This window comes from Rhinatrema bivittatum, chromosome 5 (assembly GCF_901001135.1).
Source record: "Rhinatrema bivittatum chromosome 5, aRhiBiv1.1, whole genome shotgun sequence".
Classification (NCBI taxonomy): Eukaryota; Metazoa; Chordata; class Amphibia; order Gymnophiona; family Rhinatrematidae; genus Rhinatrema; species Rhinatrema bivittatum.
The window spans coordinates 348,484,662-348,496,898 of NC_042619.1; the positions used below are offsets into that span (position 1 = coordinate 348,484,662).

At 40.8% G+C, this 12,237-nt stretch overlaps 1 protein-coding gene across 3 annotated transcripts in view; it reads left to right on the forward strand.

Annotated features, from left to right (window-relative positions):
* TPP2 (tripeptidyl peptidase 2) overlaps positions 1-12,237 on the forward strand; it is a 315,654-nt gene that overhangs the window by 289,597 nt on the left and 13,820 nt on the right. For 2 of the 3 annotated variants that reach the window (XM_029604518.1, XM_029604519.1), the window contains 2 exons: positions 2,922-3,052; positions 10,405-10,612. In XM_029604518.1, the coding sequence (XP_029460378.1) occupies positions 2,922-3,052; positions 10,405-10,612 (339 nt within the window). Of the gene's footprint in view, positions 1-2,921; positions 3,064-10,404; positions 10,613-12,237 lie in introns of those variants that run through there. The other variant, XM_029604520.1, reaches the window with a different exon arrangement.

Sequence of the window (12,237 nt, forward strand, 5' to 3'; positions counted from 1 at the left end):
CTAAGAGAAACGAATGGTTCACCATATCAAAGGCGGCAGATAGATCGAGAAGCGCAAGTAGGTAGGTTTGTCCTTTTTCCATGTTTATAAGGATAGTATCCGCAAGGGATATAAGGAGAGTTTCTGTACTGAGTGTCTTACGAAATCCATATTGAGACAGTGGGGAGATTGGTTTGGTGAGCGGAATCAAGGTATTCCGATTGCTAAAATCATGGAAAAAATAGTTAATAAACAGCTATCATTGGAAGGTTAACTATCGGGCGGAAGTTGGCTGGGTCCGTTGGAGACAAGTTAGGTTTTTTTAGAATGGGTTTAAGAATGGCGAGCTTTAGTTGGTCTGGTACTAGTCCTTGAGTTAAGGAGAGGTTGATGATGTCAGAAATTGGCTTTGAAATGGTGTTTGGGATGTTAAAGAGAATGTTGGTCGGTATTGGGTCTGAGGGATGCAAGGCTGGTTTCATTTTTTTTAGGATACTTTCAATCTCCAGCAAGGATGTTGGTTCGAAAGCTTCGAGCATTGAGTTATGTTGTAGCGGGGTGGGGAGAGCGAAGAGAGGGGACAATGCTGGGAGGGGTGGAGAGTGAGGCAGTAAGGTTGGAGATTTTTCTCTCAAAGTCAAAACAAAGCCAGTACCTTGGCTTTGTTGAGCACTTAATTGTACGGAATGATGGGGGGAGATGGTTTGGTGAGCGCAGAGACATATGCGAATAGGGCTTTCGAGTCGAAGATGAAATGGTGGATTTTCTTAGTGAAGAAGTCTTTTTTCGTTCTGAGGATGGCGATCCTATAAGCGTTGAGTAGAGATTTGTAGGCAGCTAATGACGCAGTGGATGGATTTTTTCGCCAACTGTGTTCTTTCTTTCTAAGGTCAAGTTTGAGGGCCTTAAGATCTGGAGTGAACCAGGGTTTTCTGTTAAGAGATGAGGGGCTTAGGACTTTGGTGGACGAAGGACAGGTTTGATCAGCAACTTTTGTGGTAACATTGATCCAGGATGTGATGGCTGCGTCTGCGTTTGAGAGGTCAAGATGTGAGAGTTCCTTGGAGAGGTAGCTGTTGAGGTGGTCAGAGGAGCAGGGTTTTCTGAATTGTATTGTAGGTTTAGGAAAGGATTGGGGAGGAAGATCCTTAATCTCAAGCGCAGTGGAGATGATCCTGTGGTCGGACCATGGGACCGGTGAGCAATTGGGCTTGGAGGAGAGCGAGATGCCGTCGTTGATGAAAATGAGGTCTAAGGTATGACCTGCTATGTGAGTAGGGCTGTTAATGATTTGAGAGAAGCCTAGGTAGCTGAGCGAGGAGAGTAGAGTTTCACAGTTATGAGATAGTGGGGAGGCGTCCACGTGCAAGTTGAAGTCACCCAAAATTACAACTGGTTTGCCAGCGTTGATGTGCTTCGCTATGAGTTCAATGATGGGAGAAGGGTTGGATTCCAGGGGGAGCGTAGATTTATCAGATTTGTAGGTGGTTTGACTTAGAGGGCAACTTCTATGTTGTGAGAGGAGTTGGTAAGTTGTAGGGTGAGGCCTAAACCTTTTTTTGCCGCTAGAAGTAATCCTCCTTTTAGTATTGTGCATGCATCCTAAATTCTCTCCAAACGTTTTTTCTTCCTTTCACCTAAACCAAATAATAACACTGCCAACCGCTTTTCCCAAAACCACAATCCATTGCTCAAGGAACAGGTTTTTTCTCTCAACTGCTGAAGAGCCATCTTGTTCTACCTAGACAGAACCAAAATTCAAAGGAAATCAACGCAGCTATTCATATCCTTCTGTGACCAGAAAAGAATTGCAGTCTTTAAACAAACTGTCCAGATAGCGTATCCACTGTAGATTACATGTTTATAAGTCTGCAAATAGTAAGGATGCACATCATGTGAAGGCAAATCACTACAAACTGTTGCCTCAACATTAGCTCACCTCAGCTCTTTGTCAGTTCAAGATTTGTGCAGAGCTATGACTTGGTCATCAATACATATTGTTTCAAAACATTGTCTAGAGCAAGCATCCTGAGTGGCTAGTAAATTTGGACAATGTGTTCTCAGTAACATTTTGAAAAAAAAAAAAAAGAAATGCAAACCTAAGCTGGGATGTCCCATCTTGTGTGGATGTTATATGGTGCTTGTCCATGAAGAAATCAAAGTTGCATACTTGTGACAGGTGTTCTCCATGGACAACAGAACAAATAGCCACAACAATTGAGTTATAAGCTTGGCAATGGACTAAGGGGAAATCCCACGCATGCCCATAACACAATCCTGAAATTTCTGGGCTAGAGGAAGAAAAAAGACCAAATCTGTACCATTGGATGATGCTGCGCATCTTGTGTGGCTGTTTGTTCTGCAGTCCATGGTGAACATCTGTCACAGGTATGCAACTTTGCTTTTAACATGCACTAAAACCGTTTAATGTGGACTAAATGGAAAAAACTAAATAATAAAAATGAAACAAAACACCAACAAAATAAAATGAAAGGCTTGTACGCCTGTGCTGCAGAATTGCTGCAGAATTTCAGAAACGTTTGCTACAGAATTTTCTGACTTTTCCCATTGAATCTAGCCTTCAGCTGCTTCCAGAAACTGGGGGCTGTGACGACAATCTCAAAAAATTGGTCTAAAATGTTATTTAGATGCAGTGTTACATAGGTTAAAAACTGATCTAAGAAAATTCAATACAGGTAAAAAGTTTGCAGTAGTGAGGGGAGTGCATACTCATTTTAATTAATGATGCTATTGTACTTCGTTAATTCTATGGAAGTGCTTTTGTAAATTTTTGAATGCATGCTTGGCTGTTTATGAAAGCTATAAAGATTTTAAAAATCATTTAAACTCAAGATAACTTATGTCAGGATTTATTACAAAATGGAATATCACATTGATATTGTTAATACTGTTTAAATCATATCCTGCTTCTGTTTTTATAGGAAAGAATGAAAAGACTAAGTGAAATTATTGAAGCTGCGGATAATGTTATCTCACACATTGATCAAACCGCACTAGCAGTTTATGTGGCCATGAAGATTGATCCCAGACCTGATGCAGCGACTATAAAAAAGTATCTAACCAGTAAATAGTGTTTTCTGTTGTTGCATATATCCCACATTTTGAGAGTCTTGGTTTAAAAGATGGGCTGCTGCTGTGGTTGCAGGGCAGAGTTGGGAAAGGAATATAGAGATGTGGTACGGAGGACACACTGGGTGGTTGGGAATGAAGACTTGTAGCAAATATAAAGGAAAAGCGGGAAACATATATTACTACTTTGTTCTTGATTTCCATAATTATTTCCCATTTCAATCACAAAGGTACTAAAACCTGTATTAAAATCATTAAATAGCCTTCTAGTAGGTTTGTGGGGAGTAGAAACCCCCCAGTTGCCTAAAACTTGGTGACTGGCATCTGCCACTGGCCTAACCTAGGAAGAATCACTGTCGTTGCAGATAAGTCCTAGCCCTGAAGAGATCTGCTTTGGTGGGCCGAGAAGGAGCAGCTGCTTCCTTCACTTTAGAAGACAGACTAGAGTGTTGGGGGCAGTGGAGAGGCAAAATAAAAAAAAGCCTCAAGCCCCTAACAACAAATTTGACAAAAAAATTCCCAAACAATATCCCAAAATAAAGCAAAATAAGACTAAACTAAACAAGTAATGATTATATATTCTCACCAGTTGTACGTATGTGGGATTGTAGATTGGTAGTTTTTTATATTAACTTATTAAATTGAACAGTTCAATTAACACATGATAAACTTGAATAAGCAACACCATGGTATGAAATATCAAATCAATAGTATGGAACATGAATTAACAAAAAAATCTTACTGCCTTATTAGACCACAATCTGTGGGATTTAAAAATAAAATTTTGCTAGGAAATGAAACTCACTATACCATTCAAGCAAACTCAAGGAGACTTCCAAATTAATCAAACCAAGTTAACTGGCATAAATGTGAACTGTAAAATTGTTGGACCCAGTTCTATATGTGATTCTCTGAACTGGATCCAGTGGGCCTAAAGCTGATATATTCCCCTAAAGCTGATTTATTCAAATTAGAAGTGGCATTTTTCAAGTTTGTTCGCACATTGCATATTAAGCATTTTTTTGCTGAACAACCTAGCGGCCCAGAGATATCTATATTTAAGAACAAATCGACATGGATGCCTCCTGGCCCACTGGATCCAGTCATTACTATTTTTCATCAAAAGGACCATACAAGACCTATGGGAATGTTTTTCCAGCAAGCGCTCCTTTTCCAATATGACTAGACAGGAGGTTTCTGCTTTGAAAACCCTCCATGACAATCAAGACCTGATTGTGAAACCTGCTGATAAAGGGGGAAAGATAGTACTCCTTGATCGCATTAATTACCAAACAGAGGTCTATAGGCAACTGAACAATCAGATTTTTTTACCAACCTTTAATGACTGATCCAACCAATGAATTGTCAAAAGAAATTGAAGTCTTAGTTAAAACAGGAACAGAAATAGGATATCTCACTTCCCAGGAGGCTACCTTTCTGATGAAATTTCTCAAGGTCCCTGTTTTCCATATCCTTCCTAAGATACACAAAAATATTACACAACCACCTGGAAGACCCATTGTATCCAGTAGAGGTTCTTTGTTAGAACCCTTATCCAAATTTATTGATCATTTTTTTTGGCACCTTACGTACCATTGCAGAAATCTTAAATCAGAGACTCGCAAGCCATGATCCAGTTCCTTGAAAACTTTGATGGAGACATATCCCATTCGAAGATGGTTACACTTGATGTGGAGGCCTTGTACACAAGCATCCCGCAAGATGAGGCTATGTATATAGCCACACAATTTTTTTGAAGCGCGTCCACAGCCACAAAGGATTCCCACTTATTTTTTACAATCTTTATTGAAGATAGCCCTCACAAAAAAATTTTTGCCTTTGAGGGTGCCTTTTTTCAGCAGATTTGTGGGACAGCCATGGGGGCTACCATGGCCCCTGATCTGGCAAATTTATATATGGCAAAATTTGAAAATCAGTGGATCTACATGAACAATCCTTTTTTGCACAAATCATAGCATGGAAACGATACATTGATGACATCTTTCTTTTGTGGTCAGGCACTGCTGAAAACTTGTCTCTCTTTTTGAACTGGTTAAATGGATGCAATAGCTGATATTCAGATGGAAAGTATTCATTTTTTGGATTTTACCATTAATAAGACCTCTGGGAAATTTATCACTACATTATATCGAAAACCGGTTTCAAGCAACATCTTTTTGCATTTTTCCAGCGCACATCCTCGCAGTCTAAAAGAAAATCTACCTGTCAGCCAATTTTTTCGAATTCGGTGGCTATGCACCACTACAACAGACTTTAAACTCCAAGCACGTCTTTTAAGTGCCAGATTCCAGGCAAGAGGTTATCCCACACGTTGTATTAAGAGCCTACACCAGAGCTAAATTCTCACACAAAGAATGGTTATTTCTACCCAAGTCTGAAGATCAACTGGCTATTCTGACCTGTGTGCTTCCTTTTTCTTCTATGATACACCAGATGAGAAACATCATTGTCAATAATTGGCATATATTGCAACTTTACTCAGAGTTTCGACAAGTTCCACGGTTCACGTACACCCATGGAAGCAATTTGCGAGACCAGTTACTATACTCTGATTCAGGTATACAACAAAATCCCACCGTCACAGGGTCCCATAAAGCATGTGGCTCCTGTTCGGTGTGCAATATAATGATTGACGCCTCAGTCATTTATTTCTCCAGATTCAACTTCATTCTTTTTTTTTTTTTTTTTTTATTGATATTTCAACAATTTACATTGTTCAATTGAAAATTGAATATTGATATAAAGAAAGAAATCATTGCAATACACACAAAATCTCCTAATCTTTAGGAAAGAGGAAAATAAATTTTTCTCTTAATTATAAGAACAATGGGAGAACCAAAAATATTTAGCGGATTACAGGAAATAGTTAAACAACTTCCACATGAAAAACTCTGTGTTGTGTACCCACTCTAACTATCCATCCCTCATAGTTCTGGGAGTTTAGGAGTCCAGATATTGACGGAGCTGCGCTGGGTCCGTGAAGATATATCTATTATCTTGGTGTAGAAGGATACATCTGCACAGGAACCTCAAAAAATATTTAGCTCCTCATGTGATCACTTCTTGTTTCATTATCAAAAACTCTTTCCTCTTTTCCTGCATTTTCTTGGTTATGTCCAGAAATATTCTTATTTGATAGCCATAGAATAATAAATTTTGTTTTCGAAAAAACTTCAATATGCTATCTCTATCCATAGTTTGTACAAACGATATTAATAAAGTCGCTCTATTCTCAATCTTTCTCATATGATTTCTCCAGAATCTCAAATAAGTTATCTGGCTCTTCAATATTTTCTCTCTTCTGTTCCTTTTTTTCAGGTAGGTAAATCATTTTTGAAAATGCAGGGATAGTTACTTCGGTATATCCCAAGATATTCTTAAGGTAACTTATGAAAAGATCCTTAGCCGTCATCCATCTTGATCTGGGGAAGTTCAGAATTCGTAAATTGTTTCGACGTATTTCATTCTCTAAGAAGTCCATACGTTTTCCCATACTAGTTTCAGTTTTGATAAAATTATACTGAACCTCCTTCACTCCAGCGATTTCAATTTCAACTTTATCTAGCGTTTTCTCTACAAATTGAATTCTTTTTTCCAAGCCATCCGATTTCTCCATATTTTGCTTTACTGCAGAAGTTAACTCACAAATTGCCTTATTCATGCTTATAAGAACTTTCCGAATTTCTTCCAAGTTTAACTTTTCAGCAATCTCCACCGGCTTCCCCACAATCACCTCAATTCTGGGCTCCTTACCTCTCCCTTCTATGAGGCCAATCTCTCCATTTACCTTCTGAATTGCTTCCTCTTTACCTCCCCCAGAGCCCCCACCGGAGCTCACCGAAGCAGACGGGTTCGCTCCGTCACTTCTCGGGGAGTCATAAGTCCTTGGAGCTGATTTTTCCATCAGGTTAAGCTGTTCCTGCCCCGGTGATCCTGGGACTCGAAATGGCCTTGCTGGAGCTGTTGGAGCCCGGGGGCTCAAAGATGTTTCGTCCGCCTGGGCGTCTGATGGTCGCTCTCCAATGCAAACGCCAGCGGCCTCTCCTTCCGGGTCCTGGTGCACAAGTCCGAATGCATCATCGATTCGTGGCTGCCTCATTGAGGAAATAGGTGTTGAGGTAATATTTTCACGAATCCTTGCTTTTCTTTTCGTGTGAGGCATCTAGTACCAAGAAATACTCGACAAGGAAAAAAAATTTCAAGAAATTAAGCAAGGAGCCACAGAGCCGAGGTGAATTCGTGTCACAGAGTGGCAGCCATCTTGGTTCTCCCTCAACTTCATTCTTTCATTAAAACACCATACAGATTGTACAACAGCAGGAGTGATTTACCTTATACAATGCCTCTGTAATCTCTGGTATGTGGGCAAAACAAGGCATCAGCTGAAAATCAGGCAGATCGAACACAGGTCATGTTTAAACAAAGCATGCACTACAGCGCCTTTGGTAGCTCATTGTTTGGAACAGGCTCATAGTTTCGATTCATTGCGTGTATGTGCTCTGGCACAGCTTTTTCCATCCTGGCGAGGAGGAGATTTTAATGCTGTCCTGCTGCAGGAGGAACAACGGTGGATTCATCTACTCAACATAGTACATCCAAATGGTTTAAATTCTGCTTTAGAATTGCAAGTTTTTTTTATGAGATTCGTATCAGCTGCTTTTTGTTGATACGGTCGCCATGCCATTGAGACGTCATCACGTTCTATTTTGCGCGGGCTATTTAATCTTTACAACCTGCTTGAATCGGTTTCTGTCCCAGGTTTATGAAGAATTGCTACGAGACTTGGCGTCCATAAGAAGGAGGTTGGCTCCGAGTTTACATCAAGCTAAGTGATTTAATTTTTTGTTCCCGTGTCTTACTTTGGGTTTCTCTGCTTGTTTCTAAGGTGATTCTCCCCTGATGAAGCTGCACTTTTGCAGCGAAACACCGGCCACCTTCGGGCTCAGAATTACATTTCATGTTGGGACAGTGTGACAAGCCTAAGAGCTGTTTTCTATACGGGATTACAATAATAATACTGCTGAGAACTCTGAATACAAAAAAATATTTCATCACAGGCTTCACAGCCGGTAAGAGCCGCAAATGATTATCAGACCGGCGGTTCAACTTTGTTTATTTGAACACGTCGCCAGGCTTGCTGATGCGGCTTTTACAAACAAGTATATTCTCTCATATATACATGGTTTTTTTATCCTTCTGGATTATCTTTGCAGAGCCGGATCTAATTGTAGACGGTACCTTTTGTTGATTAATTTTGATATTCAGGACCAACACAGTGTTCTTTGTTTTTGTTGAGTTTATACTTAACTTGGCAATGCTTATGTTTTATCCTATTTTCTTCAGATGGATCCTTCTTCCAATTTTTGAAGGATGTTTTTTTGGCTAAAATAGCCTCTTTCACCTCACCTTTTAACCATGACGGTAATCGTTTTGCCTTCCTTCCACCTTTCTTAATGCGTGGAATATATCTGGACTGCACCTCTAGGATTGTATTTTTAAACAATGTCCATGCCTGTTGAACATTTTTAACCTTTGCAGCTGCACCTTTCATTTTTTTTCTAACCATTTTCCTCATTTTATCAAAGTTTCCCTTTTTAAAGTTTAGTGTTAGAGCTGCAGATTTACTTATTGTCCCCCTTCCAGTTTTTAGTTTAAATTTGATCATGTTATGATCACTGTTGCCATGTGGCCCACCACCGTTACCTCTGTCATCATCAGCAGTGCTCAAACTGTGTGTTGCAAAGTACAGGCAGATGTGTCGCCATCATCCGCTGGCAGGATACTTTTCTTCCCAGTCTCTTGCTGGCCTGACTGCTCTTTCCATTCCTTCCTGATCCCCAGCCAGATGTGGAGTCCTCTGCCCGGGCTTGAAAATGCAGACAACCGGGCAGAATGCAGCAGCAGAGTTGGTGGAAGCACTTGGGAGGTGGAGACAGTAGCAGCTTGGCCTCTTCTTCTTCCCACCCAGAAGAGGAAATGGTGTGAGGTGGGCCCCCGCACATGCATGGGAAGAAGGACAAACCATGTTGCCATAAGAAGTAGGAGCAATATCATCCCTGGGCCCAATTAATCAGCAGAAAGAGCAGTGCGGGCCTGGAGCAAGAACAGAAGCAGCCGATAGGAGTGGGAGGCAGAGCAGCATAAACCTTTCCGGCCGATGGGACTGTTACTCATTCTTGGGGAACAAGGGCTGGAAGAACAGGAGGAGGAGAAGAGAGGAAAGTGAGTGAGAGAGCAAGTGTGTGTGTATGAGATAGAGAAGATTGGAGCAGTACCTTTCCCAACCCTGGTCCAGCCCGGGAGTGAGCCACAGGCACAAACTAGCCACCCGAGGGAACCACCTGACTGCCAGGGGCCTTAAATCATGGCAAGGAGCAGAGAGAAATGCGGGTCAGCAGCTTTCCCAACCCTAGTCCAGCCTGAGAATGAACTGCAGGCACAATGCAGGTGTCATCCCTTCCCTGGTGGATTCCATCACCTTGAAGGGAGTCCAGAATCTCACACCCCTTTCTTGCTCTGTTCTCCAGCAGTAAACTTATTTAACCTGATACATCTAGTGGTTGGTTGTTTTGGCCATCGTTTCTTTTAAAAGTTAAAAGCAAGGGAGCCATAGCTTGGGGAAATGTATTAAAATATATTTTTAAGGGTGGTCAGAGAGAAATAGGGGGTTGGGAAGACCCAGGAACCATGTTTTTTAAAGAGCTGGAGGGAGGAAACCGCTCAGGATCGATGAGATTTTTTTTTTTTTTTATTGTTTAATTATAAGAGCCAGAGGAAGAGTGGCCAGACAAATTTAGCACTGGCATTACAGTTCCCAGATTTGGGTGACTGATGTTGAAAATCAGTGCTAAAACCCTAACTTTTTGATCCTGCCCCCGGTCCACCCAGAAGTTGTCCAACTAAATTTAGCTGTTGTGAAATTATGCCGGTTAGGTCAGCTAGTTTTCAAAGGCTTTGGCTGAGCTGGCTTACATCCCTTTGAATATTGACCTCAAAATGACTTACCCAAGGTCAAAGCTATTGTCAGTAGATGAAACAGTCGGATACTAAAACCACTAGCCTACTCCCTCTTCCATCAGTACTCTACAGATTTTGAAGTTAGTGGAAATATTCTGTAGACTTTATATCCTTTCTGTGTTCTAAACATTGCACCCAATAAGGCTTTTGCACCATATGATGCTGTCTGGTTTGACTGCACCTCAGCGTCTGTGGAAACCATTGTGATTATCCTTACCATAATGTAACCTGTTTGAGAGAACCTGAGAGAATGCTTAGTTCTGTTTCTTGTATTAATGTTATACCTTTTGGACACAGTGACATGGAAAAGCAGAAGTCTACGCTAATTGATGCCCTCTGTCGAAAAGGAAGTGCTTTGGCAGACAAAGTTCTTCATCTTCAGTCCCAAGATGGTGCCGTTTCGAATGATACAGAAAGTAAAGAAGAAGATCAAGAAAGCTGCCTGGATGTTATATCGGAAATTTACTGGGAGACTGCAAAGTGGACTGATATTTGTGATGCAAAGGTTATACCCTTTATACCTTTTTTTCTTCAACCAAGGAAAGTTCTGCATACTCAATGTTGATGTAATGCAAGAACACAATCTAAATAGAATGTAATGCTTAGTACTAATTGTCTTTGTATAAAACAGATCTTTTGTATGTGGTCTTCTAAAACTGAATGGCACAGTTAGTGTCCTTATTTGCAGAACGTCATGTTGACTTGCCAGTATCATGCTTTTAAATAACGACAGCAAGAGAAACTCTCAACTTTATAAATCCAAGGTCTGCAAGTGTAAGTGAGCTTTTGATTCCATCCAAATGAAAGCTTTTAACCCAGGCAGCTGCAACAATTTGTTGCTAAAAGGGAGGAGGGGAGGAGCAACAGCAGCACACACTCACAAAGAGACCAGATGTGGGGTAAAATTGGCCGCAGCTTTATTAATAACAACATACAATATAACAGTCTACCCAAGCCATAACATAGAGCTGTCAAAGCACCCACTTCTGTGCAGGCAGCACGTCACCTCCAGCCCGTGGCCCTCTGCAACCAAGCAAGGTCCTGCCCTCTGGGAGGTAATTATCTTCATGGTGTTCCCAGTCACCCGCCTTGCCCAATCAAAGGGCGGGGGCATCTGGTCTGCTGCCGCTCCGAGGCCAGTGGGCCCTGGTGACAGACAGCCCCCATTGCATCGAAGTCGGGTATACCACATGCTGTGCACTGCCTCCAACTAGTGACCCCCCCTCCCAGCTCAGGTTCTCCCACCATAGGGATTGGATAGCTATACGGCTTATCAGGGACCCTGCAAACTAAACTTTCACAGCCATGATCAGTCACAGTGCAAAGAAGTTGCAGTTTTAAAATGTTTTTATAAAAGATCATTACACCACCTCCTTTCCTACCTACCCTAGTATGTTGCAAATCAGAGTAAGTGGTTGGGCAATAAAGATTAATAAGCAGACAGTCAGTTTGTGACAGCCAAGTTTCTGTCAAAAACAAAAAAAAAATCAAACTCTCCATCAGTTAAGACAGAAGAAATTATATCAAATTTGTGCTTGATCGATGCAAACTTAATGTATAGTTGAGGTGGTAGTTTTTTGTGATGTGGAAACTTGACAGTGGGAGCTGAACTGATACCACCGATTTGTTCTAGTAGCTGGCATTTACTCATCTTTATGCTTTTATTTACTTTGCTTTAAATATGTGCAATATTGTTCTACTAGACATCTGCTCAAAGCCTTTATAACTTTCTTTAAGGAAAACATGGAGACTGGTTATATAAATAAACTTTTCCAGTGAAATATGGAAGCTGATATTCAAAAGCCAATTTAGACAGATAATTGAAAAGTTATCCATCTAAATGGCTATTTGGCGATATTCATTGCTGTATGCTGCTAAATTCTAGCCACATAAGTCAGAGGCGTTCTGGAGGAGGGCAGGAGGAGTTTCTGGGCAGAGCAGAGTTATCCGTAGGGCTGTCCTATAGTTAGCCAATTAGACTAGCTAAGCCATACAGTTGCTGAAAATGGACCCCCATAATTTTTAAGGATCTCTGAGAGACATATTACTGTTAGTATTATTCTGATGTTTAATTAATTTCTGGCATAATATCTATGGATTACATCTTGATGCTTAATTGTGTTTATCTTA